Genomic DNA, 22,760 nt, shown 5'->3' with positions numbered 1-22,760 from the left:
ATCTTGCACCTCTCTTGCCCCCCGTCTCATGAGCGCCTCTCCTTAACCAGTTTCAATCTGAAAAGAACATGAATGTAAATCAATGGCAATGATGCAGCACCCGTTCTGTGTGCCTCACGTCCCCCGAGGGGCTGAAAGCAATGAGGCTAAAATGGAGCTTTCAGCATTCTCACAGTGTTGAAATCAATGGACCGTGACGGCCCTGAAGATTAACGAGGGGAGCTTCAGCTGAAGACACACGACGACTCTAAAAACACGTTTAGCCATGTTCACCGTGACTGCTGTTCACGCCTTTGATCACAGCAATGAGTTAGTGTGTGGCTCGCATTTTAAAGAGGACTTACTATGCTTTTGAGCAATTTCTCTTTCCTTTAGTGTGTTATATAGTTTTTTGTGTATTTAAAAGGTCTGCAAAGTTACAATGTCCACGCCAAAGGAAGTTACTCTCCCAAACAGAAACACTGCTCCTGAACTGACTGAAACGCCTTGATTGAAGTCCTGCCTTTTCTTCTGTGACATAGTGATGTCACCAAGTAACACATTTGCATAATACCCACTAAGCGGCTAGTTTGGCACGACCTCGAACAAAGTTAGTCAGAGTGGAGCTGGATATAGAGTTTGAAGAGTTTGGTTGTAAAAATAACGTGTTTTTTTTAACATTAAAGCATGTAAACATGTTCTAGAAGAAATCCAAAATACAAGTATGCACCTGAAAATAAGCATAACATGTCCTCTTTAATATCATCCAACAAAAACTAAAGCAGTCCAACACGTAAAGTCACAATACTTGTATTTCTTTATTGAAATATAATCGACCCCTGAGGCTAGATAAAAAGGCCACAGTTTTGTTTGTGCCTCGTCTAGCTCCTCAGTCTGACACAGCCAGTTAGAACACAACAGACCTGTCCAAAAACACACATATTACACGACTGGTGTCACAACTCCAAATGTTGTATTTTTTTTTTTGTAATCCAAACCTAAAGTTTACACGGCCCTTACTGCCACATACTGACAACGTTTCAGGACATACACGACTCAAATCAATTGCATAACTTCAACAATTCTCGGGGTGTCTATTTTAAAAAGAATGCTACCTCTCCAATTCATGAAACAAAAGCGCTCAATTTGGCTCACATATAATCCAGGGTCAGATAATCGATACGTTATATATTCACTTTCGGGCATTTGTGTTTGGTCTGCCTGAAATGTGAAGACAATAAATCAGCAGGTTTCTTTGTACCAGCCACAAGGATTCATTCAAGAAAGGTAACTTTCTCATTTCTAACTGGACTTTGGACCTCAAACCAAAAAGTTAAATAGTCAACTAGAAGACATCGGTCTGGTACATGAGCTCAGTCTGCTTTAAAGGTGCAGTGTGTAGGATTTGGTGGCATCTAGTGATGAGGTTGCAGATTGCAACCAACTCAAACCTCTCCCGTGTGCCAAGCGTGTAGAAGAACTACGGTGGTCAATGTGGAACCGCGAATGGCCCTCTACAGAGCCAGTGTTTGTTTTGGCCGTTCTGGATAGAAACATGGTGGCAGCGGAAGAGGGGACCTGCTCCGTATGTAGATATAAACGGCGAAAACACAACAATTCTTATTTTCAGGTGATTTTACACTAAAGAAAACATACTTATTAATATTATATTCCAATTTCTGCCGATAGATCCCCCTAAATGCTACACACTGTACCTTTAAAAAACTGTGTGACATTTTTGGAAATACGCTTATTCACTTTCATGCTGAAAGTTAGATGAGAAGATTGATACCTCTCTTGGTTCCGCACACACTAAATATGAAAACAGGAAATATGGAAACAGTTCTCCTGGTCCTGTCTAAAGGTGAGAAATAATTCGGCACATAAACCCACGTAAAACCACGTAAAACCACAACTTGTATAGATTATACAAGCTAAATATCACATATTCAGTGAGCTTTAGAGGTGCTGGTTGACTGATGTTGTTACCTTGAGATTGAGCCAGATTAGCGGTTTCCAGTCTTTACACTAAGATAAAATAGCAACTGCAGACTCTATTTTAAAGGGGTAGTTTGGGTATTTTGAAGTGGGGTTGTATGAGGTACTTATCCATAGTCAGTGTATTACCTACAGTACGGTCAGTGCGCCCCCCAGTTTGGAGAAACAGACAGGAGTTACCACACGGAGGCAAAGCAATGTACTGCTGTGGACGGGACCGGCAGCTAAACATATTTTAGCCACCTAAAAGAAAGGCTCACCTAAAAAAAACAAAATCAGTTTAAGTGTACGCTATATTTATATTTTAACCGCATTACCTTGCTGTGAGACAGACCTTTCCGATTGGGAACTGAAGCATCCATCTATGCTCTGGCAAAAGCAACCAGACTCCATTGAAAACATTTTTATTTTACCTCGCAGAACACAGGAGTTGCTGGTCTACCTGCTGCCTCGATCAGTCAGTTTTGTTTGTGCTTTTGTGTGACTTTGGTGAATCTGAACTACCTGCGAGGTAAAATTACAGTTTTTTTTCAATGGAGTCTGGTGGCTTTGGTGAGAGCATACTGTAGATGGATACAACGGCTTCAGTTCCCTGTTGGAAAGGGCTGTTTGACGACAAGGTAAACCGGCGAAAATATTCTAAACATAGCATACATTTAAATGTATATTGATTTTTTTAGGTGGGTCTTTCTTTTAGGTGGCTAAAATACGTTTTGCTGTCAGCCCCGTCCACAGCAGTACATTGCTTTGGTTCTGTGCGGTAACTCCTGTCTGCTTCTCCAAACCGGGGACGTGCCGACCTTCATCTACTGTAGGTAATACACCGCCTATGGATAAGTACCTCATACATCCCCACTTCAAAACACCCAAACTATCCCTTTAATATTACCGAAGTAATTCTCAGCAAGAAAGTGAAGAAGCGTATTTTACAAAATGTCAAACTATTCATTTAAGAAATTTCACATTGAACAAATAAAACATTTAAAGTTACAAACTGGACGACAAACTTTTCCTTGTTTTGACCCTTGTGTGATTACATTTTCTCTTGTGAGGCCATCCACACCAGCTCCAGTAAAGAAGAGGTCCTGTTTCTTCATCTTGGTCCACAACACATGAAAAAGTCTCTTCATATGGGGGCTCACAGGCAAAAGGCCGATGACCCGTTGAGAGTCCCGAAGAAAAGAAAAAAGGGGGGAGTTTAGCTTTTTGTCCAGGTCTGGGACACGCTGAGGTAACATAGACAGTAATAAATTATTCAGTTGTTTAAAAAACACTTTGCAAGAATCATATCAATAATTCATATCAATAATACAAAATGGTATCAAACATACATGATGCAACATTTTCATCAAACACATTCAGTTTTTTTTTTGTTTTTTTTTCCCTCCCCCACGATCCAGAGTTCGTTGCTCATTGATCCAAAGTTTTCTGTCCTTCTCTTGAAACTCTTTGTGAAGTCCCTTTAACAGTAGATGTAGATTAAAACCCATTTCCTTCTTTTGCTGAGGTGAATTTGTATGCCGTTCAATAACTGAGAGTAACATGGAACTTTTCTATCAACACCTTTCCGATGATTAAATTCAAATTTATTTAATCTCAATCATCGCCAAGGCAACAGGCACACACAGGCACACAGCGCTACAACACTCATTGCCTATTTTGCTTGTTTTTGTCATTTCGATTTTTACATTCAAATCGTTTTCTTTTTTCTTTTTTTTAACCGTGCCTTTCATTTCACTTACAGGTTTGAACAGAAAACAACATGCCAATAGGAAAGTCAGAAATTGTATTAAAAGTGCAAAAATGTATTTCCTTCAAGAGACGGCATTCATCCAGACAAAAAAAGTTGTCCACCGAAACTTTAGTGCGTTAACAGTACAAGCCATTTCATAGGTTATTAAATTGTACATTCCTATCCACCTCACGACGACAGACACGAATATACTGAATGTCTTGTTGCTTCGAGTGTGTGGTTATCTTACTAACTAAAAGGTTAACATGGCTTTAAGCCCCAGGAGCATCGCGCCGCCTGGTAACTCTGACGTATTCCCAGGGCTACAGTATGTAACTCCTTTACTGAGCATGATTCATTGTCCTGAATTCAGCGGTGCGGTCTGAAAAGCCCCTATAGATTGAAATAAAGTGACATCACATTATTTTGGTTAGTGGCCAGTGCAAATCAGCTTCTCCAGCCGGCTTCAGATCTGAAAGCTCTCGTTATCCCTTATCTATTCTATTTCATTAAGAATTTTCCTACAGATCTTTTGTAAAACAGCATTGAATTTGTTTACATTGCCACCTATAATTAGATTTATTTTATATATTTATATATATATATCACAAATATAATTGTAATTTTCGATATTTTTTTGATACAAAAACATGGAAAGTAACTTGTTTTGAAGACGATCTGTTAAGACTACAAAGACAAAAAAAAAATCAGGGCTATTGTCCATACAGTACTGATGAAGACTGCACTCATCACGCCATCGACTGAAGAGGCAACTTAAACAAACACTTGATGTAAAGGGGCTCTGATGTGTCGTTACGATGGGAAAATAATACATTTATAAGAGTGTCTGTAAACATGGCCGGTGACACATCAGTGTTGGTATAGAGAGGCGAAGTCCCGCCCCTTTCGGTGGATCCCATGGGACCTTATTTTGGGGGAAAAAATGAACAGCGAGAAACAAATATTTTTTTGATCCTGTTTGAATTGCACCATGAATCACACATATGACGTTTGTCGATTTAAAACATAATTTTGCAAGTCAAGAAAGTCCAAGTTTATCGTAAAACTGTTGAAGTATCAGACTGTGAAAATACTAAGACTACGCATCCAAAAGTTTGTAAGTGACGTAGATAATTTTGCAAGTCAAGAAAGTCGCAGTTTGTCGTAGTATCATTTAGTTTTGTGTGAAACCGCTAAGTGAACTACATCTCTCGTCTAAGCTATGTTCCACGCACAAATGTAAAGTTATCTTCCCTGATGTGTTTTATCCAGCGACTCCTGGTCTTTCTATCAGCCAGGAAGAGAAAGAACGAGCAAGATGCTGCTGTGAGTTCATTCCAGTATGAAACACACAATAATCGTAGCTTCTGCGAGGGAGACGTCACTTACAAACTTTTGGGTGTGTCGTCTTTCTAATTACGTATTTTCACAGTCTGTTTCTTCATCAGTTTCACAACAAACTGTGACTTTCTTGACTTGCAAAATGATGTTTTAAATTGACAAACATCAATTCATGGTGCAATTCAAACAGGATCAAAAAAACATTTGTCTCTCGCCGTTGACTACTGTTCATATTTTTTCCTAAATAACATCCCATGGTAGTCCACCGTGAAAGGGCGGGCCTCTCTATAAACCCTGTTATTTTTACATGAACCACATACTCCTTTACAATTACTATATTCAAACACTTATTCAACACGCTGATATGACCATATCCCGCTAACCTGTCGACCGATATGACACATTTTCTCCGCATCACGTTTCTCTCGCCTGCCACGACACGTCCATCTTCCATCCTCCCTGAACTGACATCTCAAAACCGGAGCGTCACATGACCACGAAGTTCACGCTACACTCACGGCTCACTCATCCACCGACGACGCCACGCAACTTCTATTTTCACCACCACAAATCACCGCTCTCTTATTCATCCACCACGCCCTTATGGTGTCCGCTCCACAAAGAGAGAACACAGACGACATATCGAAAGATCACACAGATGCTTTTCTTCCACAAATTGTAGGAGTGTGAGGGTAGAAAGGTGACGACCAGCAGGTTGTTGGGAGTTGCTCCGTGAAAAACGGGGCGCCGTTTTGAGCCGAGTGCTCCCTTTTACTCCCTGTCTCCAGAAGTTCCAATATCAAGATGATCTCTGGCTTTTTCCCCCCCAGAGTCTGTCATCTGGTGACACATTTGAAATTAAATTACACTTGATTGATAAACAGTTCGGTGACAGCGTAGTTCTGTGTTGAATAAAGATGGGAGGACTCTATAGATGTTTGAAATCGAGGAGAGAGGGCACAGCGCTCATCCCAAGGCCTTGTGAAGGGTGAGGGGACATCAGTCCAACATTTCAGATTCACTTTTTCAGCCTTTCATCGACCCTTTTGTGCTCCAGTAGTTAACCACTGCTGGGGAGTTCCCTGACATCCAAAGGTAATGTGGGTGCGCGTGTGTTGTGTTTGTGTATGTTATGAATGATAAACAGGATGAGGGAGGTCACAATATGGCGCAGTGGAACCTGTGGGAACCCGCTGAACGTTCTGCTCTCCATTTCATCTTCTTTTTCTTCTTCTGGTTTCGCTCTGGCACCTGTTGTCTGAAAAACATACGAGAAACGGTTTTACAAGGTGGTTTATTTCACAACAATGACCCGCTAGCTGTACATTATCCTGCTTATTACACGGCTACTTACTGAAGAAATCAATAATTTTGCTTAAAAACGGTCCGCCAGAGTCAGATATCAGAACTGTGCCCATAGCAACAGTCTGTTATCCATAGCAACGGTCTGCTATAAAGAAATAACAGACCATAGAACGCCATTATTCACCAATCAGAATCGAGTATTCAACAAAGCCGTGTAATAAAATAATCTTAACCATCTGCAGGTTTCAACAAGTAACATTTAAAACTTTTCAAGAACTTTTCAAGACCACATACAATGTTTTTATTTTATTTTCATACTGACAAAACTATAAAGGAAAATTTGTATGAATGAAAATAAGTCCTAGAATTACTTTAAGTACACAAATTCATAGCGACTTAATGTTTTCAACATTTTATGTATGATTCCTAATATTCCTAACGTCTTCATACAAAGGCAGCATCAGGCTTCATAGAGTATGGGCTCCCCTCTGGCTTCAACCACGTATTAAACACAATACAAAAACAAAATTAATAAATTCTGACGATCCTCTTGATTATTTGCAGTTAACACAAAAGTAGAGCTTTGATTTTAAGACCCATAAAATCATATTTAAGACAATGTTAGACCTTTTTAGACCTAAATGTCCTTTCAACTCAGGATCAAAATCCTATGTGAGTCATACTAAGCTTAAAGCCAGTCATCAGCATGTGTTTCACATTAAACATTTATAGGTGAGTTTTCCAGGCAGCCTATGGCAACGTGCACAAGTACAAAGAGGAAGGCTACTTTCTGCCTGAACTGCTGATGCATGAGTCAACCATTATGTCTTTATCCTCCTCCTGGATGACCGGCTTTCTACAGTCTGACCACAAGAGGGCAATGTTGATTCATCATAGACATCATAGACTCTCTTCTCTCTTTTTCCATAATGTACCAAAACAGAGAAGTTTCCTCATGAGTCACTTACAGACCTGACATGTGGACAACGACAACTCTTCCTAATCTGGATTATTTCATTTTTATTTCATTTCTTGTATATTTGGGAAGCTGAGTTTATTCTACTTGTTCCTTATTGGTTCTTGCAACAAGAGAAGGCCTTAACACAGGATATGACCACATTCGAAACATGGACGCAAATAAAATTCTTCTGAAATTACATGTGTGTCAAGACAGGAAATAGCTCTGGGGGGTTTTTTCTTTGCTTTTCCACTCTTCCTAAAAACACTTTCACTGCCCTCACATATCAGCATTAACACTCTCTCTGTGCCACCAAGATCTAAAGAAGTGAAATACTCTACTCACTTTGAGTTGAGACAATTTTATTAGATGTAAATTTATTTTAGGTTGTAAGTCTTAAGGGCCAATCACTACCGTCCTCGAGCAGTTTAGCAGCTGTTGCTGCAAGTAGATCTGTTTTATAGGAGATTATAAACTATTAACCTCCGGCCGTTACTCTGTCTTTCAGAGGTTGTAGAGAGCTCAGTCTTAAAGCTGGACACTGGTATCATATGAAAATAGAAAACCTGAGGAATCCATGGGTATTATGTTAGCTTGAAGAACGCTTAATAACGCTCCAAATTTATATTACATTTTGGCGAGGAAAAACTGGCATGGCCATTTTCAAAGGGGTCCCTTGACCTCTGACCTCAAGATATGAGAATGAAAACTCTGAGTGAAAACTGTGTCTTATTAGATAAAACAGATGTTGACAAACTGCATAATTTGCAGTTGAAAAAAGGTTATAAATCACAATGTATTGTATCGCAATACTCAACATATAGAACGTATCATGACTTAAGTATCGTGATAATATTGTATTGTGGGGCCTCTGAATATTCCCGCCCCTACTGTCTTTATAACATTATTTTCTATGCAAAGATGTCACAGCCTTCAACTAGATAAGAGAGTAAAATAAGAGACTAAAGAAGAAGTGAACATGGAGTTACCTTATAACCCGAACCAGCTCATGAAAGGCTTTGTCCACATTCATCGGAGGATCCTTGGCACTGGTTTCAATATAAGTTATCTGAAGAAACAAGCAGAAATGCTATTAAGAGTGGTATTAGCTGTTTACTGAAATATGAAATAACCAATTTGGTTGAATAATAACGTAAATGCTACGTGGTTAAGAAACAATAAGGGTCACAATTAAAAGTTACATGATGACCTGGAGCTGGTAGAAAGTCACATGAAGACAGAACCTGAACACCAATTAAACATAATTGGCCACAATCATTAATTCAGTCTCACCACAGACAAAGACTGAGACAGATGCAGTCATTGAAATGACAGTGATTAATCAACTGTGTCGGTGTGGAAACAGCCCCAAGTGTTGTACTTATATGATCAGTTAAAAACTGAAAAATTAAAAAAGGGGCCCTTGAATCCAAAATGGAAAAGAAAAAAAGTGTGAAATAAAAAGTCCCCAAGATGTCACAGTGTCATCATCAGCGGTCATTTTCTCTGAATCTGTCTGGACCAAAACACCTCAGGGAGAAAGTTAAAGTTGTCTCAGATCAGTAAAACTGGTGTGCTCTGTATGGAAGTGATCCTTTACAATAAGCACAGTCATGTTCGCCTGCTTCTGCCTGTTTCAATGGTCATGCTGCGTTCACTGACACTCGATTAGTTTTTATTTTCTTTCAGTTTTGACTTTTCAATAAACTTTTTGTTTGGTTTTAGTTAGTTTGTCAGAGTGTGTTTGCTAGTTTTAGTTTAGTTTCAGTTTTTATATATTTAGTGTTAGTTTACAGTGGTTTTAGTTTGTTTCAGTTAGAGCCAGCTACAATATCTCAGAAGTATGTAGTAGCATATACCAGTGGCGGCCGGCCAATAGAGGGCCACGGGGCCTGGCCCCACCCACCTTGAGCCACCAAAAAAAAAAAAAAAAATTATAAAATTATTAATTATAAAAATTCTAAAAATTCTAAAAATTGTCAATATGTGTGTTTTTGACCTATGGAATATACCCGTAATATTTGTAAAATAGGATAACTGCGCCAAATATCTGCTTTCCTCCTTGAACTCTCTGCTAGTGCACCTCTCAGCTGCTCTGCTGCACGTGCACTTTCTGGGGCCAAATGGATTTGGCCCAAGGAAGGCGGGTCTAATAAGCAGTACAGCCAATCACTGATTAAAGATATATAATTACAAGCATGAATGACATACAATTCATCCAATCAGCGCCGTAAAAAAGACTTCCGGGAGGGCCAAACTGATTTGGCCCATGGTGTGCGCGCGCACGTTCACGTGTGTCTCTCTCTGTTCTCGTCAGGGCTCATGTCAGTTCTCGCGTGATCTTGTCTTCTCGTCTCTCGCTTCTCTCCACTTCTCTTCTCTCACAGCCCATTTCCTTTATAAATGATCTGTCGTATGTTGTATTAACATACTGAATTGTATGAATAAGATGTCCTTATGTCAGTGTTGGAATAAATGATAAAAATGTAACTGCAAAGTAGTAATGCGTTTTTGATACCTTTTTTTGCATTGAATCGTACTAGGATGTTTGTTGAAATTGATTGGCCCTACCCAAAAAAAAATCCACCGGCCGCCACTGGCATATACATACAAAATGCATGGTTGGACAACTGTGTAGGAACGGCCATAATGTTTAACGTTTAATCTTTGCGCTACTGTCCGATGTGAAGCAACTCCTGGATGTTCAAGTTTGTTAAATTTCTGCGGTTCAATGTCACCTGGTTTGAAATTCATGTCTCCTTTTTTTCCAGTAGTAATATATTATTGCTAAAAAACTAAAACTGAAATGAATTTACGTTCATTTTTATTTTACTTTTATTAGTTTTTACCCAGACAATATCATTTCAGTGTAGTTTTAGTTTTTCTTAAAGGATTTAGTTTTTTATTTAGTTTCAGTTTACGAACAATATTTTTCACTGCTTATTTTCGCTTTAGTTTTCTATAATAACCCTGGTGCTAGCCGGATACACAGAGCTTTTGCAAAACTCTGACATAAGCCAAGTGAGGGTTTTGTGGCAGCAAAGTTGAGAAGACAGCTTGTAACTTCCACTGTCGTTGTTCATTTTAAATGCCAATAGAGCTGTTGGTCATTAACCTGGATTTATGTTGATTTTGACGTCATACTCTGAGTCGGTATCACCAAGGTGTTCTTTTTCTTGATGATTATTACAGTTTGACTTTTATTCTGATTTTGGGTTGAATTATTTCAGATACAAGGACACACCTCTGTGATCTGTCCTCTCACTGTTGCTTCAGAAATACTTCCAGGCACATGTAAAAACTCTGTTTAGGTTAAAGATATGATATCAGTTTAATGCTAAATGCCCTCAATGAGGTCCATTACTTACATTATGTTTTGCCGCCATCTCTTGGCCCTGGTCGGCGGTGATCTTTCTCAGATGGACCAAGTCCACTTTGTTGGCCACCAACACCATGGGGAAGGCATCCCTGAGCAGAAAAGGACACACACACACAATCTCAGGCATAGCTGAATAATGCATTTTCCAAACCACTTGCCGTGTGTTTAAAAGTGTCTCGTGGTCTACAGACTGAAAGATCACATGCTTCACAAATTGTGTGAGAGGTGTCAGATTTCTGCAACACTCAAGAAGTAGAGAAATGAGCGACGGTAGAGCACCACTAAATATGGACACACAGCAACTTGCTCACTTCCAGTTTCTATTTTTGTTCCATCTCTCAACCTCAGTTTTATTGGCTGCTGTCAGTCGCTGTCGGAGAACAGATGCATCTCTTCTCTCGCAACACGACTGATTATAATTTTGGAAACAGATCTGGCGTTCTGTCCAACTCGTCTGCAGCTTGAGGAAAAGCGAAGCCAGGACGAGATCCTTAACCTTTCTGATCCTGAGACATATGACGACGCTACCCGTTAGCGCCGACTGAACCGTGTCTGCTGAGTCAGCAAAACTGAAACTGCCCTGACTGAGGCGGGAAAAGTTTGCCCTTCAAATATATGGCATTCTGTGATTTGATTTTCAGTGTAAATGAGTGGTTTGCATTAAAATCATAACATGACATTATTTAAGAGTCATGAGTTTTGCAGTCATTGCCACCTACCTGTCTTTGACCCGTAGTATGAGTTGATGGAACCGGTCGACATGTTCGAAGCTGGCCTTGTCTGTCACAGAGAAGACGATGAGGAAGCCGTCTCCTGTCCTCATGTACTGCTCCCTCATCGCACTGAACTCCTCCTGACCGGCTGTGTCCAGCACTGACAAGATGGACAGACACAAATGGGTTACTTTACTGACTTCTTCAATCAAAACACACCCAGATGATGGACGTATTTGACACAGGCTTTGAGCATACGGTACTTTATATAAGAGGTCGACTGATAGCGGATTTTTAAAGGCTGATATAATAACGATAGTTTGGAGCAGGAAAAAGCTGATAGACGATTAATAAGCTGATATCTTCTTTACTTCTGCAGCAGCCTCGTCGGCTACTTTTGCATACGCTATTTTTAATAAATCTGTTTTTTGTCAAAAGAGAATATCCTGAAGTGTGATTTGGTGGATTACATCATTGGAGGATTTTCTATTTATTTGCAGTGGGCGTTGCGCTGTACTGTGGCTTACAGTATGTCTGGCCAGGATTACCTCTGTCGTGCATCTTGCACATTGTTAAATGCCACTCTTGCAAACCATTGATGTTCGTGCACTAGAAGGATCCTAGTGTCCAATTTTATTTCATAACATTAATAGTTACGTGGCTGGATTATTTGGAAAAGAGAACAGCAAATTGGTACAGTAGGCACATTAAAGTAACAGTGCATGATTTCTTTTCCTCCCTGTCTGCCTGGTTTGTATCTGGAACAAAGAGCTGATAGTGTTGCGTTATATATTCAAGAGAAACTTTTTTTCTCCCCCTCTACCTTGACTTTGTGTATGGAGCCTCCAAGCAAAACGGTGATGTACGTCGCCGCGTGACTGGTGGCGGCTGTGCAACCATCGGCCACTATCTAAGCCCAGTTCCGCCAATAATGATAGTTTGTAAAACGTCTGGTCTACCTCTGCTTTATATCTTGTCAGAGTAAGTATGTATATGATTTTGACTACATTTCCTACTATATATACAGACTACCGTATATTTTTATTTTATTTCTTAATTAATCAAGCATGTTTAGACCTTTCAAAGCTGCCATAAAAAGTCAGTTATTCAAAATATTAACTGGTGAACCCGTCCTAACCAAAAGCATTGTTCCGTTTATACCCCAACGGATATAAACTGACCCAGTTTGCAGTAATCATTGAACAATGAGATTGTGCAATTCTGTTATTGTGACCTGTTTCAGTTTTCTGCAGGTACATGTTGAGAATAAGAGCTTGTTTCCTCCACCTACACACTTGTAGATTTTGTTAACCTGGTGACCCAATCACCCTTACATAACAACTGTGTCAGGACAATTTTCAGGCCTTAGCAGAGGTCAGTAGCTGTCAATAGTTAACACAAAATGCACTCCCACAAACTGTATTTCTTTTTAAAGTGGTTTTCTGATTCTTTTCAGAGCTTTATATGTTTCCAACATAAATTGAATACTTTATTGATGGAAGGATAAAAAACATGGAATGATGCATCATTTCTCTCACATGCAACAACCACAGCAGCCTTTTTCTAAATGTCATTAATTCTTCCAGGGAATTGTTGAACAGTTAGCTCATTGGAGGAAACGGCGACCACTGGAATGTAGTTAAAACATGTTTAAGAGCAAATACAAGTGTTCACTCATGGGTCAATGATGCATGTTTAATTGAAACCAAAAGAAAAGAGAGAGATTTCACATGCACATTTCTACTCACCATCCAGTATGGCCCACTGTCCGTCTATCTCTGTGTGTTTCAGGTACGAGTCCTCTATTGTGGGATCATAGTCCGGCACAAAGATCTTCTGGAAAAACTGGATGGTGAGGGCGCTCTTCCCAACACCGCCATCCCCCACCACCACCAGCTTGTACGTTGGCAGGTTGTCACTTGGCAGGGCGCTGGTCGCCATGGCTACCTCGATAGTGGTGGTAAAGGTGAGAAGTAGGCTAGTAGGTGGCTGAGGAGACACACCTGGCTGAAAATGGAGGACCAGGACAGAGAGAGAGAGGGAACAAGGGATTGACAATAGAGAGGGGAGGGAACAACAGACAGAGGGAGAGAGAACAAGAGAGGGAGGTGTTAAGGTTTTTTTTGTTGCAGCTTCTTTTTCATCACCATGGAGACCACAGCTACGAGTTGTGGATCAAAGCAGAAAGATGGGGAAAAAACTGAACAACAAGACTCAATCTAAACCGAGTATACTGTATGTCTGGACCGTGTATGGTCAGTTTGTGAATTTGTGGCTAAATTATTATAGAAATACTCAGTGTTCATGTCTATAATGTTAAATCCATGCGCTGCTCCACTCAACTGGCGGTTCAAGCGTGGCGTACATAATCGTTGAATACACCGGATTGGTCCCTGGTTTTCTGCTTCTGTTATTCCGTCTAAACAATCCACCAAACTCTACTTCTGAAAACATTTTAAGAGCAAAATAGGCTTTGCCACTACTGAATCTCATTTCATTTTAGAACTAGATCACCCAGTTTCACAGCTTGATCCAAGTTTCGTGAGCTGGACTCGTCGCGCTGGACGGGCTCATTTGCATAAAGGACTGTTCCCCGCCTTTTCATTTTGAAAGAGCAACAGCCAATGAGGAAACTCCAACACCAGGCCGACCAATCTTGAAACTTCATCACTCACTCAGTCACTCACTCAGTGACAGGCTTTTGCGTTTGTAGGGTTGGCCCTCTGCAGTCCAGCCAAAAATAGAGAGAGTTCAGCAGCCTTTAAGCTCACCTAAAACACATATATTCATAGCTGGGTAACAGTCATTTAGAGAGACAGCAAGCTGAATGACATGGCTTTACAATCTGTGTCGCCAACTTGGCAACTTTGTCCCTAGATTTAGCGACTTTTCAGACCCTCTTAGCAGCTTTATTTCTAAAAAGCGTGTAGCGACAACTTATCCACATCAGGAAAAAGAGAGAAAAATATTAGATTGTAATTCATTCCCATGCATGCTGCTCAGAGAAATCACAGTCCACGGCTTGCGGCACAGGCAGGCAGTCAGCCGACACAACCACTATGCCTTTTGCAAATGATGCACAATGACGTCACCAATATGCAAATGTGGGTATATGACGTCATCTGGTGTGGCGACTTTTGGAGCCAGTGCTAGCTACTTTAAATGGAAAATAGTTGGTAACACTGTTTACAATATAGAAGAAGAGTGATAAAGTTTAAGTAAAAACATGTTGAAATAGAACAATCGACTTTTTTTTACAGAGAAGCTGATATTTTTCCAGTCCCTTTTGTCTTGGAGCCAATTTCTAGCTGCTTTTACAGGAACTGTATCTTATGGGAACTACTGAGTATTGACTTGAGTATTTATGCAAAATGGGCAGAAATTAAACCACAGAGCCCTGCAGAGCTCTGTGACACAGCAAGTAGCAACAGAAAGTCCACCCAGAGTGCTAAAGGAGTACCTGACTCTGATTAAAAGGCTTTTTTGATCATAAATGTTCCTGTGTGTGGTGGACGTCAGCATACACAATACGAGGGGTATCAGGAGTAACTTATCATGAATCGGGCACCTGTGAGATGCAAAGCTAATACAAAGCAAACATTTCCTGCAGCTGCTGCTTCATATTAAGAGTTTCTCACTGGAAAACAAACACAGACGGCTTTTATTGTGAAGCAGCTACAGGAAATGCAGCAGCATTTGTCATCAAGATTAGTGCCTTATGGAAAGCATTGTCAAATTTTTTGTAAGCTTACATGTTTAAAATATAAAAGGAGGAATAGTAAAGGAAGCCACAGCCACAATAAAACAGGTTGGATGAAGAGGCCTTATAGAAAACCACTTGAACTGTTCCGGCGTCATTGTCTCTAATCAAAGCCACTCTCAGCATAGATATCCCAGTATGGGAAAGCGGGTGAAGCTTGGTGAGCCTGGTTTGGCCCGGTAGCAGGAACCAGTCTAATGACGTCTACTCTCAGTGGTCCAGTATAACCACAGAACCAGCAGAGGAATATGATGGCTTCCACATAACTGTAGTTTGTAATTATGGCTTTTTGAAAACAAAAATAAACATTCATCTTGCTACAATATGAGAGGTTTAACAGAGGAGACAAGTCTTTTTTTCCACACAAGTGAAGTACAGTAGAGGTTTAAAAAAAAAAAATCTATTTAAACATTTGTAAATGATTCAGACTCTGCCCTTTTTGAGTCTTACATTACAGTAATGCTGTATGGTTCAAATCACTAAAGGCAATGACATAGGAGCTTTAATATGTGTGTGATCTTATGCCGTTGTGGCAAAAAGCTCACACCACAGCTTACCAAAGAACGAGACATGGGAGGGAAACAGAGAGGGAGAGGAGGGTGAGAGAAAATCGGAAACAGAAGAGTGAGGGAGAGGAAGCGAGGGCAAATGAGGACAAAGTTGATAGAAATGTTATGGTGTTATAGACGCCTCTATTTTACCCCGCGCACCCCATTTTTGGCCTTCTCCTTTTTCTAAATGATATTGACGGCTCTGTTTCAAGACATATAATTCAAACATGTTTTAAAAAAATCTTATCAAGGGTATGAAAATGATTTGAATCATTAAAACAAAAAGCACTGTGTGATTTTCTATTAACTGCCACTGGCTCAGACTGGAATGGAACCGGTTTAACTTTATTCAACTCGATCAAATCAGTCGCGACGTGCCAAACCGCCACTGCAACGCAAAATCTAGTCAAATTCTCAATCAAATCAAGCTAAGTTAAAGTAGTGTTATTGGGCAATGTTTTAACTATTCATGATTCATAATATTCAAAAAATGGATTTGTCAATGTTTTTGAGGAAGGAAATGCATTCAACACTTGTGTGAAGCCTCAGGGAAAACATTTTTGCATTTTAGTGGAAACGTAAAATACAAGAAAACTAGACAGGTGTCTTTAAATATCCACATACAACGAAAAGATCTAAATAATAAATTCAGCCCATTCGCACAACAAGGCGTATGCATGACACGATAATGCGCAAGGCAATTAGCGTGCAATAACACCTTTCTTCCTTTTTGCATGTCATTCGTACGCCATGTAGTCTGTACTGACTGAAATGTAAACGCATCTGCGTAAATGTGCTACGCTCAGAGCTAGTGACGTAGAATAAAAAACGAAAAAGCCCACTTATGGTAGGCAGATGGGAGGGGAGATGGGTGGCTCCAATAAACACAGGACTTATAATAACTAGGAGACCGTTGTTCTGTTTTGTAAGTTACGTTACTGACATTTGTCACGTTTTTTAGTGACGTTTGTGACGAGTTTTCCGTACTTATGTTAGGTTGTTTCTGTACGTATTGTAGAACTACTTAGCTTACGCCCAACCATGACGTTTTTCCTAAAACCAACTAAGTGGTTTTGTTGTCTCAACCTAACTACGGACGTTACGGTAGTTTCGTTGCGTGGTGTACAAATGACAAGCCTAAAAGCGTCCTCATGATATGTGGAATGTCTGTGTAATGTACTACTTATACGCCTTCTCATGAAACCGGGTTGAATAAATTACATACCTCAAGCAAGTTTCCCCAAGTTAAGCAAAATTAATCTTTATTGATTTAAGATTAAAACAATTGCTGCTTGTAAATTAGTAAATCTACAGTAATGATGGGAGTAATGCTTAATATATGCGAGTTATAGTCAATGGGTTAAAAAATGCACACCACTGATACAACCATTTACTGTAAATCAAGCCATCAGCGTTCATACACATTTAAAACTAAACACATTTGAAATAAAACTAATCTACTCCATCTTACTGTGAAACCTTCAGATAGCTAGTTAAACTGTAGCAACAAAAGCAGACAGAAAAGCACATTCACTCACTACTAGCACAACACCACCCTCCCACCCACCCACCCACGCACCCATTCCTCCTTCATCCACCAGGAAACAGCTGTCAGCTGGCTACAGTCCATCCTTTCCTGCCCAGCACAATGGAGGGAAGGAAGATGTTTCCTTCCTTTCCAGAACCAGCCGGCCGACCAGTCAGCCAGCCAGGTTGGGCAAAGAATTTCCAAGCCAAATTCCTGATGTTAAAATACCTCTTCAGTCAGTTAGTTGGCTGGCTGTCATAAAGCCACAGAGTAAATGTCTACGCCACAATACAATTTCACAAGACACAGCCTTAGATGGATTTTCAGTGCTGTGCAGAAAAACAAAAACAGCTTAGGAAGCACCGTGACGTCACAGTACCTGCCACCAGTGGTGGTGCTCACACCATGCCCGGTGGGGCCGAGCTGAAGCCAAGTCAGGTCACAACCTTGTATGGTTGGTGTGTCAGCATTTCCCTCTGTGAGGCTACTTGGTGGAGGAGTGCACAGTCCTCAGGAACACCGCTCACTGTTGTGTGAGACTAAAATAATCCACAGACACCAAATTCCTTTGGGAGTGGAAGCTTGGTGGAGGAAATGTTATTATGTGCCCAACCAAAGTTAGTCTGTGGCTGTCTGTATGTCTTTACAAACCATGAGAGCCAACCGAGGCTGCATGCTTACTGTACTGTTCACAACAACACTCGCCGTGTTCACACTAATGCCAACCAATCTGAATCCTTTCCTCTCGGTACTGGCTTTTCATCCACTCTGAAAATCGATAACGCATAGAATCGTGATATTTTGCTTGGCAATATAGCATCGATACACAAACGTCAAGTATCAATCTTTTATTATAAAAACTATTAACTTCTTAACAATCCAACAGCCACTATTCTGTCTTTTAGAGGTTGTAGTGCGCTCAATGTTAAAGCTAGAGTGAAGATACTGGCGTTACGTGTACAAAACCTAAGGAATCGATTGGTACCATCCATGTCATGTTAGCTTGTCGGGTAGTACGCTAAATAACGCTCCAAAGTTACGCTAAATTTTGGTGAGGAAAAACTGGCATGGCCATTTTCAAAGGGTCCCTTGACCTCTGACCTTAAGATATGTGAATGAAAACTCTGAGATGAACAGAGTGAAAACTGTATCTTATTAGATAAAACAGATGTTGACAAACTGCATAATTTGCAGTTAAAAAAAAGGTAATAATTTGCAACATGTCTTATCGCAATACTACTATTATATTGCAAAATGTTTAAAATCGCAATAAGATTGTATCGTGACTTAATATCGACAGGACCGTAAGCATGTAAATCATTATATGAAGCTTTTTTGTTTGTTGTTGCACTCTATTCCTCTGAGGAGCCAATCTCTACAGCTGTGGCTAACTAGGAAACATAATAAGTTTCTCCTCATCCAATGTGATAGCTAGAGGACCAGTGTAGCCGATATTACACTACAGGCGTGTGTTTTACATATGAAATAACAGAAGCAACTGGTGTGTTTTGGACTTCATATTTTGTTTCCGTCACCGTGACTCCATAAAGCCTCTCTGGCCTCTAGGGAAGCGGTCAGTTGCTGCCTTGGGAAAGGATAAAGAGACTTCCCTCTTCACATGGGAACAAAGCAGCAACACATCTCACAGAACAGGAATAAGGAGGAACACGGCGGTGCACACCCCAGCCTGTACTGTAGCCTTGATATCAACAATCATCCATCATTCCAGGGAGGTGTTAAGACACAGTTCATCGAGTCCAACACTTATTAAGGACAAATTCCATTCAAACTACACCCTTACTTTGTTTTTTCTTGGATTGAGAGCTGATCAGATTTGTATTTTACCTTTTGACTTATGAAAACTATTTAATAGATAGTATAATTTTATGAATTGCTCCATGGTTGACCAGAACGTATATTTTTATATAAATACTGAAGCCCTGGCTGAGCTTTTGGAGGAACTGGGTTTTCAAGCAGGTTGCTAGTTCTTGTCACCAAGACAGCTGAAATGAAAACATATATAAAAGAAGGACCGGAACGTTTCTTTACCACCATCAATATTGGCAATATTAATGTGGTAAAAAAATCATATTAATATATTATTACGCATACAGCCCGTAAAGGAACAGTGTGTAACATTTCGGGGGATCTGTTAGCAGAAATGGAATATAGTGCTCATAACTATGTTTTCATTAGTGTATAATCACCTGAAACTAAGAAAGTCAGCTGCCCCCTCATCACATTTCCTTACAATGACGACAGACTTTATGGCCACATCTTAAGACCCTGCAAACATTTGGCCCAGAGAACAAAGTGCAAACATCCTAACACAGAGTGATGTATAGATATTCACGTGATTGTGGCTCATCACCAATGACTAACTTGCCTCCAGTCTCACGGCATTGTTTGAGAACCCATTTAGCCATAAATTACACTAATGTCTTTTTTCATATGAAATTCTCTGTGAATAAGGCTGCCATTCATACACGCCACCCAAATATGTCACTAATGTACTGTGACTTGCTGGGGGCATTTCCTACTCTGACCTTTCCATTCATTAATTCTGATAATCTACATTTTTTTTCTGGTCATTTGGGAATTTCAACCAGGATACACGACACAGGATGTGAGTGTGATTTATGAAGTAGATATCTTTGAATGAAAACAACCACATAAACTTCCAGTAATCCATTTTGTCAATCATGGCCAAGAATTAAAAACAACATCACACAAATTAGAGTGTAAATCTATTAGTCAGCACAGCACAAAATGCTCTTAATGGTCTCAATACTATGGTCAAGCAATAATTCAAAACTACCACTTATGGCTGGTTGAAATATATAAATGTTATAGTTTATTGGCTTCTAGTAAATTGATGAAATGATCCTCATGTTATTGTTCTATAACACTTTGAAAACTAATGAAGTTTTTGTTTTACTCATAAGAAGAGTGTGGTCTTATGTAATGCATAATAGGACACATACTTCATTGCTTTGGACATTGATTATGTGATTTTGTATTTGCCATAATTTTCATCAATATTGATATTGGAAAATACCCTTAAAAACACAAATATATTTCAACCATATCGCCCAACAGGAAAGTAGAAAGGCCATATGAAAACATAAACAATCTATTGAAACGCTGATCGACATTTTTCACCTTTTTATAGACCAAACAACTAATCGATTAATCGAGAAATAATCAACAGTTTAATCGACAATTAAAATAATCGTTACTTGCAGTCATAGCTCATATATTAAAAACCTTATGACACAAGCCCACTTTTCTACACTATTGGGGCTGTGTATTGGCAAGAATATGCCGATACGATAGGTATCATGATACAGGGGTTACGATTCAATAATTTGCGATACTGTAAGCAAGGCGATAGATAGATAGATAGATAGATAGATAGATAGATAGATCTCTACATAACATAATATCACAATACTCAAGTGTATGAATAGTTTCTTATATCCCTATATAGGCCAATCTTTTGACACACTTTGAAATATCAGATGTGTGGAATGACAATTTGAATCATGCAGGAATCATTATTTAATCACTAGCCTGATATTACCAGGCTTCATACACATGTAATAGATGACACACCTGAGTGGGCAACATCTACCAATCAGAAGGGTATTTTCTCCAGGTCAAAGGTCACAATTACACAAGCAATGTCATCATCAGCAGCAGCAGCTAGCATTATGCCATTTCCATGAAGTTATGACGAAAGATAAAGGGGGGATCTGTCCACCAGACAGACAGACAGACAAATCTGGTGATTTCACTTTGCTATTAATAGAGATTAACGTGTGTCTGTGTGAGTGTGTTTCTGCAGACTGCTTCTGAATGATCTCATCCTATGATTTGAGACATGAAGAATCTCTCTGTTCTCTCTCTAAATCTGTTCATTACTACTGTGTACTGTGTACTATGGTAAATACACAGTGGGGGGTTTTCGTGATCATGTCTGACATGGGCCTGTCTGTGTGTCTGTGTGACACACAGACTCACCTGAGTTGGCAGCAAATACCAATCAGAAGGGTATTTTCTCCAGGTCAAAGGTCACAATTACACAAGCAATGTCATCATAATCATCATCATCATCATCATCATCATCATCTTCATCAGCATTGATTGACATTTCCCTGAAGTTATGATGAAGGATAAAGGGGGGATCTGTCCACCAGACAAATCTGGTGATTTCACTTTGCTATTAATAGTGATTAACGTGTGCGTGTGTTTCTGCAGACTGAGTAGCTTCTGAATGATCTCATCCTATGATTTGAGACATGAACAATCTGTCTGTCTCTCTACATCTGCTCATTACTACTGTGTACTGTGTACTATGGTAAATACACAGTGATCATGTCTGACATACGATTAAAGACACTGTGTTTTTGTTTTAGATCTCATCGTACTGTATGATTTGAGACATGAAGAATCTCTGTTCGCTCTCTGTCTAAATCTGCTCATTTCTGCTGCTTCACAGCTGTTCAACCTCTACTGTGTCCTGGCGTTGGTGATCATGTCTGACATATGATAAAAGACACTGTGTTTTTGTTTTCGTCCCCTTGGAGGGACATTTTTTGACACACAGAGGCAGGGCCCTTATGTCTATGTGTGTGAGCGGCCGTATGGAGAACCAGAAAGTAGCCGCCCATGAATAACCGGATCTCGGTTGCTACAATATTTCTTTCTTCAAAAAGCAATTTCCGCAAAATGTATCCAAAACGTTCGATACTCTTAATTAGAACGTTCTAACTTCCATTTGACTGTTTACTCCGCATTCACGACCTCCTCCTCCTCCTCCTCCTCCTCTTCCTCCTCCTCTGTCACAAGCTACTCACCGATTTAGAGTTGAAACACACAAAAGAAGAAAACGTCCTCTTCCTCCTCACAACGACATATTCCTCCTCATCTCCCTCTTCTTCCTCGGCTTCTTCTTCTTCTTTACACCAGCTCCACCGCCGCCCTGAGCTGCTGCTGCCCACATCTGCGATCAACAATACTGTTCAATAGCTCATCTTTGTATTGCAACAGCTGATGCTATAAATAGAAAAGACCCAAAGGGGGGGTGACCGACGTTTTTTTGTGAACACATTAACCCATTAAATATTGTTTTTCAGTTTAACATGAGTTTTATATTTAAAAGAAATTGAATGGTAACATATTTGTTTTCCTTTATGGTGTTTATTTTGTGTTAAAATTGAGAAATCTCACGAAGCAGTGACATGGTTCCCCCTTTTTTGGTGAAATGGACTGTTCCTTTATATATAGCGGACTTCTTTAAAGGGATAGTCCTGTCAAATTATCTGTACCTAATTTAAAGGGGAGTTAAATGGATTAATTAGAGATTTTCTTTTATGTTAGTTGAATTAAGGACAACTAATAGTTCGAATTAATTGATAAAAACCCATTATGTCTAAATCAGAAATAGCCTAAATTAGGTTATGATTTTCCATACTTTACAGATGTTTTTGTCTCCTGTTTGCTATATTATGAGA

The 22,760-nt window shown here is 39.7% G+C and overlaps 1 protein-coding gene across 1 annotated transcript; it reads right to left on the bottom strand.

The window, feature by feature from the left end:
* Positions 1 to 3,675: 3,675 nt before the first annotated feature.
* mrasa (muscle RAS oncogene homolog a) lies at positions 3,676 to 22,268 on the bottom strand. The gene is made up of 6 exons (XM_074657520.1): positions 22,104 to 22,268; positions 13,154 to 13,412; positions 11,412 to 11,565; positions 10,682 to 10,781; positions 8,303 to 8,382; positions 3,676 to 6,308 (listed from the first exon to the last, which is right to left on the bottom strand). Exons 2-6 carry the CDS (start codon positions 13,344 to 13,346, stop codon positions 6,209 to 6,211), a joined length of 627 nt encoding a protein of 208 aa, XP_074513621.1. The 5' UTR covers positions 13,347 to 13,412; positions 22,104 to 22,268; the 3' UTR covers positions 3,676 to 6,208.
* Positions 22,269 to 22,760: the final 492 nt, after the last annotated feature.

This window comes from Sebastes fasciatus, chromosome 14 (genome assembly GCF_043250625.1).
Source record: "Sebastes fasciatus isolate fSebFas1 chromosome 14, fSebFas1.pri, whole genome shotgun sequence".
NCBI lineage: Eukaryota > Metazoa > Chordata > Actinopteri > Perciformes > Sebastidae > Sebastes > Sebastes fasciatus.
The sequence above is the reverse complement of the archived record's forward strand: the minus strand, read 5'-3'. Positions and strand labels throughout refer to the sequence as shown.

Bases quoted from the DNA above. Each gene is read 5' to 3' on its own strand.
- mrasa (XM_074657520.1), bottom strand. From the start codon at position 13,346: ATGGCGACCAGCGCCCTGCCAAGTGACAACCTGCCAACGTACAAGCTG. The intron at 10,782-11,411 runs GTAGGTGGCAAT...TTTTCTGCTCAG, and splicing joins ATACTACGGGTCAAAGACAG to GGATGCCTTCCCCATGGTGT. The intron at 8,383-10,681 runs GTAAGTAATGGA...TTGTTTCTTCAG, and splicing joins AGATGGCGGCAAAACATAAT to ATAACTTATATTGAAACCAG.